The 24,763-nt window shown below is 40.2% G+C and overlaps 1 protein-coding gene across 9 annotated transcripts in view; it reads left to right on the top strand.

Moving 5' to 3' along the window:
* JAKMIP3 (Janus kinase and microtubule interacting protein 3) overlaps window positions 1-24,763 on the top strand; it is a 215,414-nt gene that overhangs the window by 41,490 nt on the left and 149,161 nt on the right. For all 9 annotated transcript variants that reach the window (XM_030202974.1, XM_030202976.1, XM_030202975.1 and 6 more), the window contains exon 3: window positions 24,090-24,587. In XM_030202974.1, the coding sequence (XP_030058834.1) occupies window positions 24,090-24,587 (498 nt within the window). The remainder of the gene's footprint in view (window positions 1-24,089; window positions 24,588-24,763) is intronic.

The raw sequence follows: 24,763 nt of genomic DNA on the forward strand, positions 1-24,763 counted from the left end.
AAAGGGACACTCAGGGAGGACAAGGCCATAGCGGAGAAACTGAATGAATTTATTGCTTCTGTCTTTATGGAAGTAGATGTAAGAGATCTGCCTATACCAGAAATGGTTTTTAAGGGTAATGATAGGAGGAACTTAAAGAAATCTCTGTGAGCCTGGAAAATGTAATGAGCCAGATTGACAAATTAAAGAGTAGTAAGTCACCTGGACCAGAAAGCATGCATCCAAAGGTACTGGATGGCATACCTCTAAGGGTACTCAAAGAACTCAAGTATGGAATTGCTGATCTGCTGTTAGTAATATGTAGCCTGTCGTTAAAATCGTTCATAGTACATGAGGATTGGAGGGTGGCCACTGTGATGCTGATTTTGGTTCCAGGGGTGATCCGGGAAATTACAGACCGGTAAGCCTGACGTCAGTGCCGGGCAAAATAGTGGAAACTATTATAAAGAATACAATTACAGAACACAAAGACAAACATGGTTTAATGGGACAGAGTCAGCATGGGTTCTGCCTAGGGGCCTCACAAATTTGCTTCTTCTCTTTGAAGGCATGAATAAACATGTGGATAAAGGTGAGCCAGTTGATGTAGTGTATCTAGATTTTCAGAAAACTTTTGATAAATTTCCTCATGAGAGACTCCTGACATGGGATAGGAGTCAAGGTTCTAGTGTGGATTAGGAATTGGCTATTGGACAGAAAACAGAGGGTAGGGTTCAGGCAAGGTTCTGGTGTGGATTAGGAATTGGCTATTGGACAGAAAATAGAGGGTAGGGTTAAATGCTCATTTCTCTCAATGAAGGAGGATGAACAGTGGAGTGCCACAGAAATCATTACTGGGACCCATGCTATTTAACTTATTTATAAGTGATATAAAATTCGGAGCAACGAGTGATTAAATTTACATAAGTACATAAGTATTGCCATACTGGGACAGACCAAAGGTCCATCAAGCCCAGCATCCTGTTTCTAACAGTGGCCAATCCAGGGCACAAATAACTGGCAACATCCCAAAAAAGTACAAAATATTTTATGCTGTTTATCCCAGAAATAAGCAGTGGATTTTCCTCAAGTCCATTTTAATAATTTGCTGATGACACAAAACTATTCAAGGTTGTTCAAACACGTACCGTCTGTGAAATATTGCAGGAAGACCTTAGGAAATTGGAAGACTGGGCATCTAAATGGCAGATGAAGTTTAATGTGGACAAATGCAAGGTGATGCACATTGGAAAGAATAATCCAAATCATAATTACCTGATGCTAGGGTCCACCTTGAGTGGTCAACACTCAAGAAAATGATCTAGTTGTCGTTGTACATAATACATTGAAATCTTCTGCTCAGTGTGCGGTAGCGGCCAATAAAGCAAACTGGATACTAAGAATTATTAGGAAAGGGATGGTGAATAAGACTGAAAATACTATAATGCCTCTGTATTGCTCCATGGTGCGACCACACCTTGAGTATTGTGTTCAGTTCTGGTTGCTGTATCTCAAAAATGATAAAGTGGAATTAGAAAAGGTTCAAAGAAGAGCAACCAAAATGATAAAGGGGATGGAACTCCTCCTATATGAGGAAAGGCTAAAGAAGTTAGGGCTCTTGAGCTTGGAAAAGAGACAGATGAGGGGAGATATGATTGAGGTCTACAAAATCCTGAGTGGTGTAGGACAAGTAGAAGTAAATTGATATTTTACTCGTTCCATAAGTACAAAGAGTAGGGGACACTCAAGGAAGTTACATGGAAATACTTTTAAAACAAATAGGAGGAAATATTTTTTCACTCAATAAATAAGCTCTGGAGCTCTTTGGCAGATGATGTGGTAACAGCGGTTAGCTTATCTGGGTTTAAAAAAGGGTTTGACAAGTTCCTGAAGAAAAAGTCCATTGTCTGCTATTGAGATAGACATAGGGAAGCAACTGCTTGTCCTTGGATTTGTAGTATGGAATGTTGCAATGATTTGGGTTTCTGCCAGGTACTTGTGAAACTTGGAAACAGGATACTGAGCTAGATGGATCATTGGTCTGATCCAGTATGGCTACTCTTATGTTCTTATGATAAGTGGACTGCGCTATCACTAGCGTGGGGCTTTCCCGCCTGCTGTTGCCACTTTTAACACGGCTGTAAAATAGCCGCATTTTCCATTTCGCCCCTTAATGATCACATTCTAATTTCCCCATTAGCAGCGTGGGAGCATTTACTGACACTTATTTTCTAGGCAGTAAAGCCTCCATCGCTAATCGGTTGGCATGTGGTAACTGATTAGCACAGAAAATGCCTACATCCACCCCCAAACAAACTCCCAGTGCTAAAAAATAAAAAGTAGTTTTTTAGTATGTGGGAAGGATGCTCTGATTAAAAAAAACTATCATGGGATGCCTGAGTGCACCCTGCAGTAGTGGTTTTTATCCTGCAGTAAGCATGTGTTAGTTCTTATCGTAGCTTAGTAAAAGGGCCTCTAAAAGTCAGCATTTCCACGTGTAAGTGTGTCAACTAGCTATTCACATGGACCTGATGTTTAAATGAGTATTAGAGGGGGTAGTTATGCTTACCTCTCTGGTATTAGAAGTCACCTCAGAAAAACGAAACAGTTTTTGAACTCATTCAACTCGATTTGATCAATGTTTAACACAAAATAATTGCATTTCTGTCCTTCAGTTTCTTGCATCTTTCTAGCTTGTTCAAGTTTAAGGCAATGAATTACTAATTCTCAGTAATAATTCCTTCTTGTGACTCTGGGCAAGTCACTTAACCCTCCATTGCCCCTGGTACAAAATAAGTACCTGAATATATGTAAACCGCTTTGAATGTAGTTGCAAAAACCTCAGAAAGGCGGTATATGAAGTCCCATTTCCCTTTCCTTAATTTGTCTTGTACTTTAGGTTGAGTTAGATATTTGCATGGCAGTAAATGCCAGTGGAACATAGATCATTTGTACAGTTTTCTTCATCGTAAAAAAAAAAAAAAGCACTGGAAATATTTTAGATGGCAAACACTAATTGATGCTGCAAAAACAGACCACACAAATGTCTTCAATGTATAAATAATTCCTGCAAATTCCCTGTCTACTATTTTATGAGACAATTACAGTAATTGCAAGGGTTCCTGAATGTTGCATCTTTGTAACTCATTTGTAATTAACTGAATCCAAAAGCCATTAGCTGTTTTCAGCCCTTAACCTAAAACTACATTTTAAATTAGGCATTTAAGGGCTGGGTCAGCATGTTTCCGTACTTGCCTCGATTATGTGCTATACAACTCTTCCTTATTGCTATTCTAAACACCAGCCATAATTGAGTTACTAGGAAGGATTCAGAACTGTGCTTTTTTTTTCAGTCCAAAGCAGACCAAGTTCAGTGCACGAAGTATGGCAAAATTTATGGCAAAATTTATTCATTTATTCATTTAGATTCAGTGGAATAGGGGACCAAGGCTATTCTGAAATGGGGCCACAATTTTGCTGGATAACAGCGAAATTTATCCAGCTAGATTTATCTATTTAAGGCTCTGTAGAAATAGCAGCCCTAACTATCTGATTAAAGTTTAAGATAAGTATTTAGCAGTCCTACCTAAGTGGATAATGCTGCTGAATATAGGGCAAAAAGATAAGCAGATAATTCATCCACTTAATTTTATACAGTGGCCATAGCACTGAATATTGCCCTTAAGATGGCTGTCGAATAAAAAATATAGATACAGATTCAAAATACGATCATGTGGCACCAAATCTTGCTGGTTTAAAAAGTCTTTTTTAGTTATGTGGTTTGTTTGTTCCTATGTAATTACAAAATCCTTACACAGTGAATTCATGTAAAACAATATTTTATTGGATTCAAGAAATAAAATACTTTTTATATAAATGGATACATACAGGACATGTGGAGGGTTATTCCCTAAAGGGGCACCTCATTTTAGGAGCCACAAAGGTGCCTATTTGAAGCCTATTCAATAAAGGAAAATCGATGCTTGTGTTCCTTTATAGAATTGTCTTCCAAAATTTGATAAATATTATAGTTTAGGCGTGACCATTTATTCCAGCCATATGGTAGGGGTAAATCCTATGCCTAGATGGTTAAAAAACGCATGTCAATTATAGTACAGTGGATTCCTGTTAACTGGAACACCACTTAATTGGGGCGGCCGTATATTTGGCCCAAAACCCGGAGAATGGAAACAAAGTGCAGTTGTAAAGGAACAATGGTTTTGCTTATTTGGGACAGTAACATACGTCATCCATATGTCACCACCTGCTGAAGTTATATGGGTTGTCACGTTTGCATACACGTACGGCTGCAGGGTGTGTCATGTTCCATCTGTGGCGTGCGCTGAGAAAATGCCAAGGAAAGATCTAACAGTCACAGACATAATCGTCTTGCTAGAAGAACTGAAAAGCAAGTTAGAGAAGTTAGCTAGAAAACTGTACTGTTCTACTGTTGTCATGTGTACTAGCTCTTTTTTCAATGGTAACATGTTAACTTCAGTTTTTCGGGGCAGTCACTTAATTGGGGCAATATACTATAGTTCCAATGTGTCCCAATTTAACCAGAATTCACTGTATTTTATAATTTAGGTGTATAACTGTACACCGCACACATACACTACTCAGATTTTACCTTTGTATAAACCTACTTTCACTTTTAGGTGCCATTTGATAGAATTGCAAGTTGCTAGAATGTTGGCATTTATGCATGTATATGCATATATATGCACATCTATGTTGCTATTCTGGTTATTTATGTGCAGTCATGGCACCTAAATGGTGATGCTGTCCTTATAGAACTACCCCCTAAGGGGTAATTCTACAACAGCATTGAGGTTCCAGATTCCATTATAGAAAACTAGCATAACCTAGCATCAGCATTCCTAATATTTACATGCCTGTAGTTTTTTTCCCCCTCTAGTTATCCCTCTTTGCTGCCCTACCTTTCCTGTCATTTATTGTAGTTCCATTTCTTCCCTCCCAATACTGCCCACCTGTGTTCTACTTTTATTCTCTCTCCTTTTTCTATCTCGTTAGCATTGTAAACCGCTCAGATATCTTACTTGATATGCGGGATAGCAAGTGTTAAAAAGAACTTGGTTATAGCAGCCATAGATCTGGCATAACTGTAGTCACTTAACTGCAGCAAGGGCATTTGTAACCTACACTGTTCTGTAAGTTACACATGTGAGTGGCAGTTCCACTTATGCCTCTCCCATGCTCTTCCCATATGAACATCCTTTGCATTTATGCACAGAATTGTGCACCATGAAAGGACCGGTATTTGTACCTTTAGGCGTGCAAGTTTTGCATATATGCGAGCACCCAGTTGTAGAATTGCCCTTCACATGCTATAAGTAGAGGGGAAAATGTATGTGGAAGCAGATTGGTTCTGTTACTTTTATAAGGACTCCAAACCCAATCTGAAAAATGTATCAAGAAACTAATCATTTATTGCCAGAATCTTTACTTATAAGATTATTGAGAAGCATAGTTGAGACAAAGTCATGCAATGCCCTTGCTATTTTGGCTAACTATTTAGCAAGCTTTGGAAGACAATCCCACGCATAGAAAAATGATGAAAATAATGACTAATGACTGCCATTGATTTTACCACATGAAATGAATAGGATATGATCAATACTTCATTTGATGCTAATCCTGGAATGCATCAGTGTATCCAGACAATATTTCTCACCAGATAAGAAGACTATTTCAACTTCTCAATTATTTTTGAATAGATTGTATTCCTTCCCTGTTTGCTTTTCATTTATTTTGTGACTACTTATCTCTTTAATTAATCTAGTTAAATGACATGGAGGAATACCTAGAGGTGTAAAACAGTGAAGTGAGGGTCATTGATCCTGCAGAAAAGGGTTGTGACCCCCACCTCCAATCTCCTAACATGTATCATCTCTCCTGCCCCCACTAGACCCCAAGGGACAGCTACCTGACCATTCCTTCCCTTTAGAGGGTAACCAAAACTGATTTCTTCAGTTTCAGCGACCTGGCCCCTGCATGAGACAAGCAGCCACTCTCTCCCCTTACTCCCCCCCCCCCCACACACACACAGAGCCCCCTTCCCGAACACTTCCCGGGCCTACCATAATGCCCTGGTGGTCTAATAGGTAGTTAGGGCAGGAGCATAAAGTTTCAGCTCCACCAAAAAATGCACCAACATTTTTGTCTGAAATCGAAACAAAGCCGAACATGAATTTTGGGTCAGTTTCGGCACCAAAGCCAAAATTGAAACCAAAATTTGGTTGGCTTTTATTGCCCATCATCTACCTCTTCCAAAATGATGCTATGTCTGTAGTGCTAGTCTTAGCTTCCAGTGACAGCCCTCGTGACCTTGGGTGAGTCACTCCACCACTATAAATAGTCCAGGTACAAACTTAAGGCTGGATCTACTAATGTGCATTAATGTGTTAATACTACTACCACTTATCATTTCTATAGCATTACGCAAAACATGTATGAGACAGACTCAGCTCAACAGAGCATAGAATATATTTGTAATGCCCCTATACCTGGGAGCTTCTGTGTTCTGGATCCAACCCGGCTGGAGTCTTCTAAAGGCAGACTCCATCGGACCCTTTACTCGTGGCGTTCAGTGCCTCCACCTGTGGAAAGAAGCGTTAGTGGGTGGGATGACCCTCTTCTCCCTCAGGAGCTTCAAAACAGGTCCAGATAATGCTGTATGAGATATGGCTGTCTGTTAAGTCAGGTTTAGAAAACACTTATATTCTCTAGAAAGTCCAAAAACCACTCTGAAGTCAGCAGTTCATTCAAACTCAAAACTGTTTATTCTTCAACTCTGAAAAATCAGGAACATCAACCAGGACCAACTCGCCAACATTTAAGGCAAGTCTTTTAAAACCACAATCCTTCTGTCAATACAATTTAATGCAAGTCCTGTTATTGGTATAGTGTCCTATTTACTAAAAATGCACATTAAATTGTGTTAAAGCACATTAGTAAATTTAGCCTTTAGATTATAAATCCTTTGGGGACAGAAACTACCTCTTATACCTGAATGTAACTTGGCCTGAGCTACCAATGAAAAATTGTGTGCTAAATCCAAATAAGTGAAAAATAAACCTTTGGTTTACTCATAAAAACACATTTGAAATAACCAAGTATTTCCAATTTTTACACAGCTTTTCTCACTTAACTCTGACTGGATAACTTAATGTAAGTATGCATTTTAATTAGTAGATGGAATTTTGTGTCTCCATGTAGGACCTGGCAATTTGAAACACAAAAGGTGTTTCAAACACCAAAGGGCTCTTTTACTAATGTGTGATAAGGTTTTGCACCAATTGCATCTTAAGTGTAAAACTTAAGGTGTGGTAACTACAAAGCCTGTGCAGTAAATGCAGAGGGCATGCACAGCATCTGCCCTGAATTAACTGCACAGGGCAGACACTTAACACATGACACCATGTTACCTACAGTTGCAGACAGCTCAGGAGCACTCACACTCTCTGCCACTGTTTATAACACTGCATGTAAAGAGAGTGAGATCAGAGAAAAATAATTAAAAACATAAACCCACATAGAATTGCTGTGGTGGCACCCCCCCCTGACATCTCTCTCTCCTCCAACTGTGACGTTTGTGAGCCCTTGGCCCAAAGGTGGCCGCGTGTGAATCACTCAACCACCTCTGTGTAGACCGAGTCCCCTCAGAACTAAGAGTACTCCCAAGAACTGGACTGGACCACAAGTGGAGATGAACTGAGGCAGCTTTATTTGTAGCAAAAAACATAAGGCTAAAAGGGTAGCCAAACAGCACAGAAAAGAACACAGGCAGCCCAGTTATACAGTCTAACCTAGCTGAAGCAAGGCACACAGAAAACATAAAATAAGGTAAAGTAGAACAGCCTAGCATTATAGCGAAATCAAACATAAGCAGCCTAGCTGCGCATCTCAATACTAGCGGGAACAATGCAAAGCATAAAGTATACAGTAAAGGTAAAGTAGAACAGCCTAGTTGTATGGGGGAAATCAAACACAAGCAGCCTAGCTGCACATCTCAATACTAGCAGAGTAATGCAAACAAATGGCATATAGTAGAACACAATAGACTAGGCAAAGGGCCCGCCCTAACGGGACAAAGACAAACAGGCAATACTTGGCTGACAGAGGTAACACCGCTGGTGGTTAAGGAAAGGGTTCATTCTGTCAGTACACTCAGATGAGCCACTGAACAACCGCGGCAAGCTCCCTTAAAATCAGAGTGGAGCAGAAGCAAAACAAAGGAAAAAGAAAAAGTCTCTTAAGGATCTGCACCGCAGGTAGAGGCAAGAGCGGGACACACCGCTCACTGAAGACAAGGGATGTGACCTAAGACAGGCAAACAGTCACTGAGGTGCCCGAGCCGAATGCTCCCAAGGCAGGCAAGATAAAGTAACAAAGCCTGAGCCGACGCTCCCAAGGCAAGCAAGGTGAAGAAGCCAAACCTGAGCCAATGCTCCCAAGGTAGAAGACTAAATGGCCCAGCACAGCAACCAAGGGCCAGGAACAGTCCACGCGGACCCCTCCACGCTCCAAGCACTGTTCCGTCATCCAGAGATGCCTCAAGTCGTGGCCTCAGCCACTGCACCTGCAACACTCCCTGTTATCCAGACCAAATGGTCCCAAACACAGCACTCACTGCATACAGCGACCAAGAACTCACTGTGGGCGACAGGAAACTCAGCTGAGGCACAGAAGGCTCTGGACTCAGACTTGGCAGCAAGTTTCACTAGACCAAAGCAAAGATGAAAGCTGAAGGCAAAGCTTTTACTCCTTAGGACTACCAGGCTTGGAGGCAGACTTCCACTGGAACACAGCATAAGGAGAAAAGCTGTAGCAAAGCTTCAAGCCATGGCCTCGCAAAGAAACAAGTTGGAAGTAGCAGAGCCCAGGCAGGCCTGGGCCCAATCAAGGATAATTGCTAGAACACTGAGCACACTCAGAAGCCAGCTTAAGAAGTGCTCAGTGCTGATGACATCACCAGGTTGACTTCCACCACTCTACACTGACCCCACAGGTCACTGACTGGAACTGCAGGTAATTTTAGTAGGTTTAGAAGGAGGAACAGGGCACTGATGAGCAAGGCACGGACGTCGGCAACGACGACCTTGACACCAACATCACCCCCAACCTGATCTCCACCAATTTCACCCCCACAAGATTGTCCCTTTTCCAATCTGATCCCCCCAAAGACCCCTCCCACCTTATCCAATTCCCCAGAGCCCTTCTGCTCAAACACGTTTCAAAGTAGCCATGCTCCCTTCTCAAATTCTGTCCCCCCCTCCCCCACTGACCAGACAACCCCGAGAACCCCTGGGACTTACCCATGGGCCATCTCTAGTAGGCTAGTAAGATGAGACAGACTCCAGCAACAACATGACCACCCTGACCTCTACTGGTCATTTGCTCAGAGGAACTTCCTCTTCTCTCAGATCTCCCTCAGAAAAAAATATAATGCCTGTGAAACAATTGTCTCAGCCAAATCTATGACAATCTAGTTTATAGCAGTTCCAGCATAGATTTATGGTGCTTAAAAGTAGTGACAGGGTTTATTATTGAATTGTTCCATAAGCATATCAAAGTGAGTTTTAAAAATATAAAATAGTTAATTGAAAGGTGTACCAGAATAAATTTTAAAAAATGATTATCAGAAGTTAAATCTGTGGATTTGTACAGGGGCATTATTTAGTAGTTAATTTCTCCATATTGTACCATCCTTGTAAGTCTTTGTGCAATGTAGGGCATACTAGTTTAATTAATTTGCTTCAGTAATCTGATTGCTGCAGAAGAGGCAGATACTGTAGACAGTTGACAATTAACACTGAAATCATTATGTTGTGTTGCACAAGATGGCAACATACTGAGTGTGTGCATGCATGAGTTTGCATTAATGAACAAATCCAGTTCTGTTTTGCATTTCGGTAAACAATTTAATTGATAGTTGATTATACACTACAAATTTCCATCCCATTCTTAATCAATTGGAGCAAATATTACACCTAGAAGATCATTTTACATGTGTGGTCTTTTCTATATTTGCTTACCAAGGAGTTAATTCAAATGATGCATATGGCCAGTATAAGGCTTGTTTTTTCTCATTGTTATAGGCTGCCACAGTTCATCAGTCTGGCTTTTTTCTCTAAATAAAGCATGATCTTATGTCAGCTGCACAAAGAGCTTGAGTCAGATTGTACATGTTTCAACATAACTATATTTAGTTGAATTCTGCATATTGTAACTTGTCCTGAGTGCTGTGATATTGGGTGGGTAAGAAATGTAAATAAACTATAGTTTTATTTATTTATTTAACACATTTATGCCCCACATTTTCCCACCAATAGTAGGCTCAATGTGGCTTACAAAACCATAGGGCAAACTACATTTCAATTAAATAACATAGTAAATTTTATCTACTGAACATTTGCCTAAGAATATCAATTCTTACCACACAATTGCAAACTACTGTGCCTCATACAGCTTATTTATTTAAGAGGTAAGGGACTTCAGATTCCCGGTGCTATTTCCCTCAATTTGGAAAAGCACCGCTCACATAACAATGTGATATAGTTCAGTAAAATAACATAATAATGTAATAAAAAATAGTAAATGTATAGGTATCTTAAAGAACAACAGAGATAATAAGGGTGAATAATAAAGGTAAGGGTCCATGGAATTTGCTGTAACAGGAAGAGGTAAATTAAGTTGAGTCATGAAAGTAAGCCTTCTTAAACAGGGTGGTCTTCAGTAATTTCCTGAAATTTAGGTGGTTCTGAGTTAATTTTAAGATTTTAGGTAGTGCATTCCATAACTGTGTTCTTATGAACGAGAAGCTGGGTGCGTAGGTAGACTTGTATTTGAGGCCGTTGCAGTCTGGATAGTGTAAATTTAGGTAGAATACTGAATATCAGTGCCTAACTGGATAAGTCACACGATATAGCAAGTTATGAGCTAGGCACTAACTGGCAATATTCAGCGGAGATAACCGGTTTTCTCCCACTGAATATTACTTAAGTACATAAGTATTGCCATACTGGGAAAGACCAAAGGTCCATCAAGCCCAGCATCCTGTTTCCAATAGTGGCCAATCCAGATCACAAATACCTGGCAAGATCCCAAAAAGAACAAAACATTTTATACTGCTTATCCCAGAAATAGCGGATTTTCCCCAAGTCCATTTAATAACGGTCTATGGACTTTTCCTTTAGGAAGCCGCCCAAACCTTTTTTAAACTCCGCTAATCTAACCACCTTTGCCACATTATCTGGAAACAAATTCCAGAGTTTAATTACACGTTGAGTGAAGAAAACTTTTCTCTGATTCGTTTTAAATTTACTACATTGTAGCTTCATCGCATGCCCCCTAGTCCTAGTATTTTTGAAAAGCGTGAACAGACGCTTCACATCTACCCGTTCAACTCCACTCAATATTCGAGGTACGGTCGCACCATGGAGTGATACAAATATTAGTAGTTAGGCGCCAGTATGCTATTTAACTGGTCAGCGACCGTGTCTGGCCAGTTGTAGCTTTGAGTATCCAGGGGGAGGGGGGTGGTATTGATAGTATTTAGCAGATTTTACCACCCTCTGATGGAGGAGCTCATTCAGAGCAGTCTGAGTAGTAAGTAATTGGGTTTTATTATACTCCATGAGGCATACTCTGCATCTCCTCTTTTCTTTCTGTAGCTGCTTCTCCAATTTAACAATATCATTATTTCTGGCAAAAGGCAGTGATCTCTCTAAAAAGTACTGCTTTAGCTGTTTCGTAGTAAAGGACCCTCTCCAATGTATGAGCCTGATTATGATATACAAAATTATTCCATTTCTGAAAGATACATTCTCCAAATTTGGCATCCCAATAAAAATCCAAAGGAAACTTCCAGAATTTCCCCCTCACCCCATCATTCCCCAACTCTAATTCTATCCATATAAGTGCATGATCTGATACTTCATTAGGACCAATGGCTGCATCGCGTAGTCTGCGCAGGTGACTCGCTAATGGGCATTAGCCTGCAGTGACATCAGACACCAGACCACGCTGCAGTGGTGGGACATTTAACCCCTCCAGATCCAGGCTTTGACACTTTGAGCCATAGCCTCCCTAGAAGCTTGTCTTATGCTCTGTGGGTTCTGAGATGCCTCTGACTTTCATCCAAAATTGGTTGGATCTTTGAAGCCTCCAGCTTCTATCTGTGAGTGAGTTCCTGTCGCTGCCTGCTTTGTGTCTGTGTGTGTTCTTGAAAAGCTCTCTGCTTCTATGTGTGAGTAGGCTGCTGTCACGCTGCCAGCTTCGGTGTATGGGTGGTTCCTGAGAACCTTCTGTTTCTATGTATGTGTGGGTTCCTGAGAAGCCTTCTGCTTCTGTGTGTGTGTGTGTGGGTTCCTGAGGTCTCTTGCTTCTTCGTGTGAGTGGGTTCCTGAGAAGCCACCAGCTTCAGTGTGTGAGTGGGTTCCTGAGATCTCTTGCTTCTATGTGTGAGTGGGTTCTGAGAAGCCGCCAGCTTCTGTGTATGCGTGGGTTCCTGAAGCCTCCAGCTTCTATGTGGAAGTGACTGTGCTCTGGAAGCACTTTCCACCTCCATGTACATGGCTTCTGGATAGCCAGTTCCTGAGCTTTGGTAGCTTTGCCTCAACTCTACCTAGTCTAGCCCCGCTGTTGTTACCAGATGTTGTCCCTGCCTGGTTCTTGCCATGTGTTCTGCTTGCCTGAGATTGGTCTATCATAGTATTCCACTATGAACAAAGGGCTCACTATCTAGAAACATTACATTTTTCCTTTGTTATTGTTTTGTATTTTACCCTATATGTAAAGGTTTTGTTATTGTAAACCACTTAGGACTGGAAAGATTTAGTGGTCTAGAAATGCTAAAATAAGATAAGATAAATCTGGTTTATAAACATCTAAAAGGTGAATAGCACTTCTAAAATAATCACCTTTATTACTGAAGCTGTGATGAGACCTGCCCTTCTGGGGGGGGGGGGGGGGGGGGGGGACTTTTTTTCTCTCTCTCTCTCTCTATTTCATTTTTTCCCCACTTGTACACTGCACAGCTTGCATTTGTCATCCTTGGAGGGTGAACCTGTCATCTCTGCAAAAGGTTTCAGATGTTTTCTGCCCAGTGTGCGAGGACTGTTTAGAAATTAAATGTTCCATCTGCTACAGCTCTAGGATCACTAAGCAGCCAAACAGTTAGTCTGGTTAGATGAATATTGTCTATGGTTTTCAGCTTTGTCCATCTCTGCCTGTCTCCATCTTCTAAGCCTGGACATAAGTATCAATCTGTGTGCATGTATAAATGGTAGAATTCAAAGATGGAAATCAAAATACACTGCATTAAGTTACTGATTGTTATTCATCCTCTGTACATCACAATGTAATATAAATTGGATTGCATTGCAGCTGATCGTAATAAGCTCATGTTTCATTTACATTGGTATTGCAAGACCTTCCTTAGTCATTTTTGTGCACTTTAGTATCAATGCACTATTCAAACACAGAGCAGTTGTTCATAATAGAGGGTAATTGCTATTGATTCCAGTCCTTGGAAACTTATGATATTACCTTCTGTAATGAATTTTATTATATATTGTAGAAATCACCAAGTGTCATGGTTTAATGGGACAGTCAGCATGGATTCAGCCAAGGGAAGTCTTGCCTCTCCAATTTGCTTCATTGCTTTGAAGGCGTGAATAAGCATGTTGATAAAGGTGAGCCAGTTGATGTAGTGTATCTAGATTTTCAGAAACCTTTAGACAAAGTTTCTCATGAAAGACTCCTGAGAAAAGTAAAGAGTCATGGGATAGGAGGCAATATTCTGTTGTGGATTAGGAATTGGTTATTGGACAGAAAGTAGAGGCTAGGGTTAAATGAGGGTGAATAGTAGAGTGCTACAAGGATCTGTACTGTGACCGTTGCTATTTAACATATTTCTAAATGATTTGGAAATTGGAATGACAAGTGAGGTGATTAAATTTGCAGAAGACACAAAACTATTTAAAGTTGTTAAAACATATGTGGACTGTGAAAAATTGCAGGAAGACCTTAGGAAATTGGACGACTGGGCATCCAAATGGCCGATGAAATTTAAAGTGGACAAATGCAAAGTGATGCACATTGGGAAGAATAATCCGAATCATAGTTACCTGATGCTAGGGTCCACCTTAGAGGTCAGTACTGAAGAAAAAAAACCTAGGTGTCATTGTAGATAATACGATGAAATCTTCTGCTCAGTGTGAGGTGGCCAAAAAAGCAAACGGGATGCTAGGAAGTATTAGGAAAAGGATGGTGAATAAGGCCGAAAATACTATAATTTTCCCTCTATATCACCTCATGGTGCGACTGCACCTTGAGTATTGCATTCAGTTCTGGTCACCATACCTCAAAAAAGATATAGCGGAATTAAAAAAGATTAAAAAAAGAGCAACCAAAATAATAAAGGGGATGGAACTCCTCTCATATAAAAAAGGCTAAAGAGGTTAGGGCTCTTCAGCTTGGAAAAGAGACGGCTGAGGGGAGATATGATTGAGGTCTATAAAATCTTGAGGGGGTCTTTTACTATAGCCTAGCTCGAGTTATCTACAGCAGAGCCCATAGGAATACAAATGGGCCCTGCTGCAGATAACTCAAGCTAAGCTTTACTAAAAGACCCTCTGAGTGATGTAGAATGGGTAAAAGTGATTTTTTACTCTTTCAAAAAGTACAACGACTAGGGGACACTCAAGTTACATGGAAATACGTTTAAAACAAATAGGAGGAAATATTTTTCACTCGGCCAGATTCTAAATAAGGCGCCTAAAAAACCTGCTCGGTAAACATTTCCACCTAAGCGTATTCTATAAGCAGTGCCTAGATTCAGGTATGGTATATAGAATACACTTAGGGCCCTGTTTACTAAGCCACACTGTAGGCATACTAGCATTTTTAGTGCACGCTAAAAACTAGCACATGCTAATTTTTAGCACACACTAAAAACACTAGCACATCTTAGTAAACAGGGCTTTAGTTGATATCCCAGTGCTTAAAACTATGTGCCTCCATCTATATCAATGGAAACATGGCATAAATCCATGTTCGTAGATTTATGCACACCGGGCCATATTCTATAACTATGCATGTAAATTTTGGAATGCCCCTTTTGATCTGCGTGCATTAGAATTTAGGTATAGTTCATTTCAGAACATGCTTAGTGAGTTGTGTGTGTAAATTCTAATTATTACCAATTAGTGCTAATTATTGCTTTTTAAGTTCTGTTATCAACACTGATTAGCTTGTTAAACCAATTAAGTTATGTGTGCTGTTGCCAGAGGATGTGGTAACAGCAGCTAGCATCAGGGCTACCGAGAGACTAGGCCAGGCCCGGGGCAAGGCTGCCCCTGGGCCCCCCCCCCCCCCGCCAGCCCCCCCCCCAGGTCACCGCTCCCCCCTCCACACACACCCCTTCGTCCGACACGGGCCAGGCCCCCTGCATTGAAATCACAGCGCCTCTCACCTCTGTGTGAAAGCACTGCAGGCAGCAGGGCAGCAGATCGCTTCCCTTCGGGCCTTCTTCCCTCCCTTGTGGAAGTTACATCAGACAAGGGAGGGACACAGGAGGGAGGGAAGAAGGCCCGAAGGGAGGCGATCTGCTGCCCTGCTGCCTCCAGCACTTTCACACGGAGGTGAAAGGCGCTGTGATTTCAATGCAGGGGACCCAGCCCGGTGGCAGACAGTCAATGACGGAGGGTGGGTGGGACTGCGGCACCGGGGCCCCCTTGGAGGCCCGGGCCCAGGGAATTATGTCCCCCCCTGCCCCCCCCCCTCGGCGGCCCTGGCTAGCGTTTCTGGGTTTAAGAAAGGTTTGGACCAGTTCTTGGAGGAAAAATTCATAGATTGCTTTTGAGATAGACAGGGGGAAGCCACTACTTGCCCTGGGATTGGTGGCATGGAATGTTTCTACTATTTGGGTTTTTGCCAGGTACTTGAGACCTGGATTGGCCACTGTTGGAAACAGGATACTGGGCTAGATGGACCATTGGTCTGACCCACTATGGCTATTCTTACAAATACTTGCAGGATTTATGCTGATATACCTATATGCTTAGTGGATTGGTTCTATTCTAAATTGAACACTTCTTTCAACAATTAGTTTTGCAATTTGTTTTTGAATAATATCGATCTTCCTTAGAGCTGTCAGCCTGCATTTTTTTTCCTTTCAAAGAGGCCAATATACAAACCCATGGGATTTCCTGGATTAGCAGTCCATTTCCAGTGAAAGTTTAAATTACTTCCTGTGGAGTTGGCGTGAGATAAGTAAACCTCACTGAAGTATAGCTCTCTCTCTCTATTTTTTTTTTTTTTTTGCATAAACTAGCTCAAGAAGATGTGTTTGTGCACTGCTTCACTTTAGTGAGCTGCTTTGCATGATATGAGTTTTGTGCATAGGTGAACTATGCATGAAAGTTTACTGTCTGGGAAGGCCAAACCTGCATGGTTTTGTACAAATGAGGCTTTCTGTAAAAACCAAAGCCCAAATTGTTACTGTTTTTGTACATTTGGGGAGTTTTCTCTGCATTTTTTAAAATTTTGTAGCCCTCATTTGTAGAAATCAACACAGATTATTAGTACAGTGAAACCTAAATATCCCACATGTGCTCAGCACAGTCACATCTCTGCTGCCTTCTCTTTATAATTTTCTTGATGCCTTGAAGCCTGTTTTGTTTAGTTTTTAGTCCATAACACTAAAATATTCAGAATGTACCAATGTTTGGCAAGAATAACTGTCGTCCTTTCTCATCTTCCTGAACCTTCTGCTATTTTTGATCCTGTGGACCTTAAGGTGCATTATATTTCTCTTAATAGATAAACTAAGTTGGACAGTCGTTGTCAGTTCTAACTACAAGCTGAAGAAGTGAAAATACAGCATTAAAAATAATAACCAAAATTCTTTACTGCGTAGGTCTGACCAAGTGGTCCCTCTCACCATTTAATGTCTTTGTTTTTCTGTTTTATGGAATCTGCCAGCAAAGCAGTATAAATCTTTTCCTTCAATTGCTATGATCCTTCTCAGCTGTGATATATAGTTGTTCTTCTTGGTTATAGTGGCTTTGGGGGTGAATGATTTCCCTGTTGGATCATTCAGGAGAACTATTTATTGCCAGTGCAACTGAAAGAACAAGGGGTTGCTATCTGAGATTACAGAAATGAAAGTTTCATCATTTCCAGAGGAAATGTCTTACTGTGAGAGTGATAAAGCTATGTTCTGTGCTTTGAGAGGGAGTTCTATCCATGGCTGTGTTTTGAGAAGATGTATAAGTTTTTTTCATCAGCAACACAACAGTGGGTATGATTAACTGCTTCGATTTGTGAGTTGATTCAAAGAAATACTATTGTTGGGATAATAAAAAGTAATTTTTCCACTAACAGATTGGTTACTCTTTTTATGGTTCACAATTAGAGCACTGCTAGAGAGACAGCTGATAGATTTTTGGATTTATTTTTTATTATTACTATTTTTTTTAAAATAACCTGACTTCCTATATGATATTATTCCATGGGGAACTCTTGAATAAGTTCATTGGAAAAAAGGTTACAAGTGGGAGGGATGAGCCAAGAAGTACTGCGGAGAGCAAACATAGAAATATAGATATGATGGCAGATAAAGACCGTCCCCCTGATAATCAAAAGCATTTAACCGACCAGGATTGGCACTTGGCTGGTTAAATGCCCCATAATTGACTATCTGCAAATTTTTCAATGGGACATGGCTGGCCATGACCCACTGAAAATTCACAGTTATGGCTAGTGGATAGCCAGTTACATCACGTGATATAACCGGCTATCCACCGATTTTCAGCACAAGTTTGGTGGCCAAATACCAGGCCTATCATTGGCCAGTTCAAACTTAAATGGCCAGCACTGAATATTGGTTTGGTTAGTAAGTTTGAACCGGCCAAAAATAAAACGTGGAGGAGGGCCATGTATTTAAACTATGCCCTGGAGGACCAGTGCCATTGCAAGAAGGACCTCAAACAAACTGCAAGCAAAATTCTGAGCGACCTTAGAGAGCCACAAGGCCAACCTTACCATGCATTTCGCTAGAGACAAAAATTAGAGAGAAAAGAGAACCGACCCAATAACATTAATGAAAGAAGGATGGCACACTAATTTAAATCACCTTCACCCTCATTCTATGCTTCCTTGTTAGAGAGTTTTTTTCAGCTGTAAGAGGCCTACCTCCTGCAAATTTATGCCATGGAAATATTTGAATGTCTCTATCATAGCTCCTCTCTCATGCCTTTCTTCCAAAGTATACATATATATTGACATCTTTAAGGTCAGGTCAGGTCTTAAATTAGTTAACTCATTCTTGATGGACTGATCTTTTTGAGTAGTCTTTCAGTCCATTACTTCTAAAACATTCAATCCGGTTGTGGGGTTCCACAAGGTTCTTCACTTTCCCCTCTGCTTTTTAATATTTTTCTAAGTCTGCTTATAATTATTATTTCTTGAAGCAGAAAACATTGGCATTATCAATGTAATCAACAATATAAAAAACAATGACAATATTAAGCAGGAAAGCAATAAATTTGCATTATCAGTATGCATAAATATTGTCCAAAAGAATAGCTAAGCAGTGCAATGATGCGATTCTGAAGAAAATAATCCAACTCTATACATTAATCTCTTGAAGCCAAAACAATATTGGCAATATTAATATAATCACAGTATAAAAAATGAAAAAAATATTAAGTGGGAAGTAATTAAATTGCATCATCATTATACATAAATATTGTCCAAAAGGATTTTTAAGCAATGCATTGTTGCACTGACATATCACATATTGTCTTAAAATTGCTCAAATAAAATATTTTAAACCAAGGCTGCGTTAGTGGTCCTTGATGCGGCAATACTGACAAAGCCCATTCATTTTGAATGCGCTTTGTTGGCATTATCACGCGGGAACTGCTAGCGTGACTTGATAAAAGAGGCCCCAAGTGAGGTATGGATATACAATAAACAGCTGAAAAACTACATGTAGATGAAAACTGAATGGAACCTGTTTGAAAATGAGAAAAACATTTAAAAAGAGACTATATTAAGAGGTACCTGAGTCAAATAAAACGCTGTGAAACTCTGTAAGCACAGGATGATACAATCCATAGAAAACTACAGCAATATAAAAGATGAGGTGCATGGTTTTAAATTGTCTATGGAGAGCTGTGATTGTGTGATTAGTAATTGAGGGAAAACAAGCAACAACTTAAAAAGTAAATAGAGGAAAGAACAAAATAGGGGACTGTATGGTGATGAACTGTGGAAACAAACATAACATTTGAAAGTGTGCGGAGCAAGTGGAAATCGATGCTGTGGAGCAATGCTTGAAAAAGCAGCTTCTAAATAAGCAGTGAGAGAAAAACTTTGAGGTACAATAAAAATGTTGGTAACAGATGATAAACTTGAAAGTCAGAGGGGAGAGAAGTAAAGGATATCCCTGTGAATATGTGCCACTGCTGTGTTGCAGGTTAAAAAAAGGGGAACATACCTTCAGTGCTGCATTCAGCATATACTATGTCTAAAAAATTGGCGCCAAAATGAATTACTCCTACATTTAGGCGTACTTTATTGAATAAGCCTAAATTTCTGTGAGGTTTTTGGAATATGCCGAGAATCTATCCACATGACTAAATTTAGTCTAAATTACGTGCAGACTGGATGCATTGTATAACAACACGCATAAATTTTAGAAATGCCCACAACCCACCTATTCGATGCCCATGGCCACACCCCCTTTTCAACTATGTGACTTAGAATTTATGTGCATCACATTACACTTAGACAATTGTGAGCATAAATTCTAATTAATGCCAATTAGTGTCAATAGTTTCTTTTTAAGTGGCAACCATTGGTGCTAATTGGCTTGTTAACTAATAAAGTTGCATGCGCAAATCCAGAATACAACTGGATTTGTGCGCACAACTTTGGTCACACTATATAGAATCTAGGGGTAAATATGCAAATTAAGCAAAGGTTATGCTTCTCCAAAGGTACAAAGCTGTACAGGAAGCTCACATTAAGGATGGGGTTTATATGGCATTACTCCAAATAATTGTTTCAAAAGATACATTCTGTGCACGTGCAATAGTGTCTTACAGGATTCAGCAGAGTGAACGAGAATGTTTGCTGTGCATGCATCATAGTAGCAAAGTGATGTGAATAGGAATGCATCATTATGTGCTGGTTCACTGTCAGAGTACCACAATACAGAAACACGAGAGCTTTGAATTAGTGTATGGAATTGCAAAATATCTCCAAAAAATATATAAATAGATAGAGCTGTGTTAATTATAAAAAGTTACTCAGAAACTTTAAAGGGTAGTCTCTAGAAGACAAAAATGTGGTAGATTTAAAACAAATAGGAGAAAGTTTTTCTTTACTTAGCAAGTAGTTAGACTCTGGGACTCGTTGCCGGAAAATGTAGTGACAGCAGTTGGCATTGCTGAGTTTAAAGGGGGTTTGGACAGATTCCTGACAGAAAAGTCCATTGAACATTATTAATAAAACAAAAATTTTTTTTGCCGGGTTCTTGAGGCCTGGATTGGCCACTGTCGGAGACAGGATGCTGGGCTTGATGGACCCTTGGTCTTTTCCCAGTATGGCGGTGCTTATGTTCTTATGTAAAAATGGCAGTTTGCAATAACAGAATTACAAGTCATACACTTCTGAATCTGACTTGCAAGGTGAGAAAATTTGAGGATGCACACTATATTTGGACTAGCTATCTCTCTCCTTGAAATGAGTAGAATTTCCCAGTCTTCTGATAAGGCTCTCATGTATCCAGATTGTATATGTTGTTTGGGATATCCTCTTTTTTCAAATCTTTGGGTCTTAATAACCTTATGCTTGTTGAAATCCTCAAAGTTTGAGCAAATCATTCTTAGGTGGAGCAATTGGCATAGAAGCAAGTTTTTCTTAAGGTTCTGATTATGGTAGCTGGTATTAATGTAGAAAGGCATTACTGTCAATAGGTTTCCAAAATAGTGATGTACTGAAGTGATTTTCTTCTCTTTTAATGAGCAGGTCCAGAAAGCTAATCTCTTGTTGGCCGTAATACATTTTGAATCTCAAGATGTTATTGCTAGTGTTTAACCAAGTGAAAAAAACCTTCTAAAGTGTTTGTATCAATTTTCTGTATCAAGAAGATATCATCAATATATCTCTTGTAAAATAGGATGTGTTCCTTGAAAGGGTGCTTATCTAAAAAGATTTTCTCAAAATTGTCCACATATAAATTGGCCAGGTCAGGGGCCATGGATGCACCTATTGCTGTTCCCTAGATTTGTTGAAAATATTTGTTCTGGAAACAAAAAATAGTTGTTAGTTAAGACTATGCTGGCTAATGTAAGGATGAGATGGTTAGAAATGCACTTATGGGAGCTTCAGTCCTTCACAGTTTCCTCAATAATGGAACTTTAGTGTATAAGATATCAATGTAGAGTGTGACCATAAAGGTGTTAGTAAGGTCAGCATCAAATTGTTGCAATAATTGGATCATATGTGATGAGTCCCTGATATGGGATGGAATGAGTGATATATAGGGGTGCAAGAAGAAATGAACGAAGACAGACAAGGGCTGTGTCGGGTCTATCGCAGTTAAAGGGTTCTTCATTGTTCCAGTCTTGAGGGCTTATTTGTGCTTTTTTGGTGTCGTTAAATAACATACTATGCATTGTTATTTGAATATTTTTACTGCTATTGCCTATGTCTAGATTGTTCTAGCTGTATACCACCTTGAGTGAATTTCTTTGAAAGGGTGATATATAAATCCTAATTAGACCCCCCCCCCCTTTTTTTCACAAAGACATACTAGTGGCTGCCGGGCGGCAATGCCGACACAGACCATTCAAAGTGAATGGGCTGTGTTGGCCTTACTGCACCGGTAGCTGCTTGCACAGCTTTGTAAAAGGGGGCCTAAGTAAGAAGCAAGCAAGAAAGAATGAATGAATACCTTTGATATCATTCAACACTCTTAGATAATAAATTGCCTTGAAATGTACAAAATAAACCCTGCTCTGATTGAATACATCAAATTCATATATGTGGCAGACCACTTTCTAGCACTGTCCCTTCTGAGTGGGAGTCTTCCACCTATGGTCCTACCAGTGGGGGGTGCTTTTTCACTATTGCATTTTCAATAGTAAGGGAGCGGCAACCTCTGAATGTCTCCAGAGAATTTGCCTGTCTCTAGCAACTTACAGCACAACATTGAAGCACCACCACCCACTTGCAACAATACAGTGCTTAATCCAACGAGTACTCATTAACTTTTAAACTATGGATTTAACTTCAGTGCTAAATATGGCAGTGATCTACAGATATGATTCTGTATGTTATGTGTATAACTGGGATCCCCACCCGTGCTTCTCCCATGTATAGGTCCCCCTTGTAAAAACATGCAAGTATTTGCAGAACAGCGCCTAGGCATCCTGCTAACACTGTCACAGATAAGTGTACATTTACGCATTCAAGTGCTAGTATTGTGCACATTTATGCAGGCAAGGAGCATGTAAATGCAAGCATCTATAGTATACAATTGTGCTTATAATGCCAAGTTTTATTTGATATATGTATAGGCATTCCTGGGAGCAGGAAACGGGTACAGTGGTGGTAGGATCAGCACTTATGCCCATATTGGACTAGATTCTGTAAATGGGTGCCCCCCCCCAAAATTAGCACTGAGTGCTATTCTATAAATTGCAATCTGAGTTGGCTGCCATTTATAGAACAGCAATGTAGCGCCAGGATCTGCGCCCAACTTTGAACGTGAGGATTCACACCAGCTGTAACCTGGTGTAAATCCTTGCATGTAAATTAGACACAGATCCATCAAATTCTATAATACTGCATGCATCTTTAGTGAATGACTGTGACCCTCCCATGGCCATATCCCCTTTTCAGTTGCACGCTAAAAGGTTTACACGCACATCTTTAGTTCTTAGCAAGATGCATGCATAAATCCAAATTGTTGCCAAGTAATGCAAATAATTCATTGTTAGTACCCAATTATTGATGCTGATCAGTTCGTTACTCAATTAAATTATGCACACAAATTGGATGTGCACTCAAATTTGCGTGCACAATTATAGATGCCATTTATAGAATCACAGGGATAGCTGTACATGCATATGCATATTTTCTTTCTAGCACATATTCTAGAAATATTCCTGCCTCACAGCAGGTACAGCTTTGTGCAGAAGCTTGAAGGTAGGTTATTATATCAAGCAATGACATGGTTATGGGGGGCCACGGGGGCCTGAGCCCCCCAAAATTGGCTCTGGGGCCCCTGGTTTGGCTGGTGGAGGTCCCCAACCCCCGCCAGCTAAAGTGTTTGTCCAGCACTGGTCTCTGGCTCTCTGTTGCATTGCCTACCCTGCTGTCCTCACGTCATGTGCATGCTCATTTTAGTGAAACTGAGCATGCGCATGCTTAGTTTCACTAAAACGAGCATGCACATAACATGAGGGGAAGAGCAGGGCAGGCAATATGGTGGAGACCAGCTCTGGACAAATGCTTCAGCTGGCAGGGTTTGGGGACCCCCACCGGCCAAGGTATGTGAGGTGGTGACAGTGGGGGGAGGGGGGAGAGGGGCAGGGGCCAAAATATGCCGCTCCAATGTGGGCTCTGGATTCTCCCCACGTCGAGGTCTGGCTATGCCACTGAAATCAAGGCATATAGATGTATCCATTGCCTTTTTAGACCAACCCCTCTGTTTACTAAGCCATTCAGCAATGCCGACACAGCCCATTCAAAGTGAATGGGCTATGTCGGCATTAGCGCATGGCTTAGTAAACAGGAGGGTAAGTTTAAGATATGCTTCTGTGCTTTTCTTGCCTAGTTACCTTCTTATAAAATTACCCTCTAAATATAATTTTAATTTTGGTAAAAGCGCTCAGTTACTTTGGCTTATCTAATTGATAATGGCTACTACCAACTTTCCAAAACCACAAAACATTAGAACTTGTACTTCAGTTGTGAAACAATTTCACATTAATTCATGCACTTTTTAAATTCTTGTATTTTATTTTACTTTTAGTTATGTACTTATGTATTTATTTGTTTTGCAGGTCAATAAATTGGAGAGAGAAAAAAATCAGGAAATAAAACAGATCAAAGAGCACGAACAGCATAAAAATACAGTATTGGTGACAGAATTAAAAGCCAAACTTCATGAAGAGAAAATGAAGGAACTTCAGGCAGTTCGAGAAGCTTTGTTGAGACAACATGAAGCTGAACTTCTTAGAGTCATAAAGATTAAAGATAATGAAAATCAGAGACTGCAGACTGTGGTCAATGCTCTACGGGATGCTGCTCCAGACAAAGTCAAAACAGTGCTATATACTGAAGCTAAAGAGGAGGCCAGAAAATCATATGAATTTGAAAAAATAAGAATGCAACAAGAAATTTATGAGCTTAAAGGAGCTAAAAGACAAGCTGAAGAGGCTTTAAATGTGGCAATTCAAGCAGATAAAATGAAGGCTGCTGAGATAAGGAGTGTGTATCACCTACACCAGGAAGAAATCAGTAGAATCAAACGAGAGTGTGAAAGAGAAATCCGTAGACTGGTATGTGGTTATATTTTCATTTAATAGAAATAAAGTCATGATAATTGATGACAATTTATTGAACAGTGAAACAGGCTCAAAATAGACATAGTGGTGCTTGCAAGTACATTAGCGGTATCTTTTCAGCACTTTCAGTTACTAGAATATAGCTAACAATTTTGATTAATCCTTGGATT

Source organism: Microcaecilia unicolor, chromosome 5, assembly GCF_901765095.1.
Source record: "Microcaecilia unicolor chromosome 5, aMicUni1.1, whole genome shotgun sequence".
Taxonomy (NCBI): domain Eukaryota; kingdom Metazoa; phylum Chordata; class Amphibia; order Gymnophiona; family Siphonopidae; genus Microcaecilia; species Microcaecilia unicolor.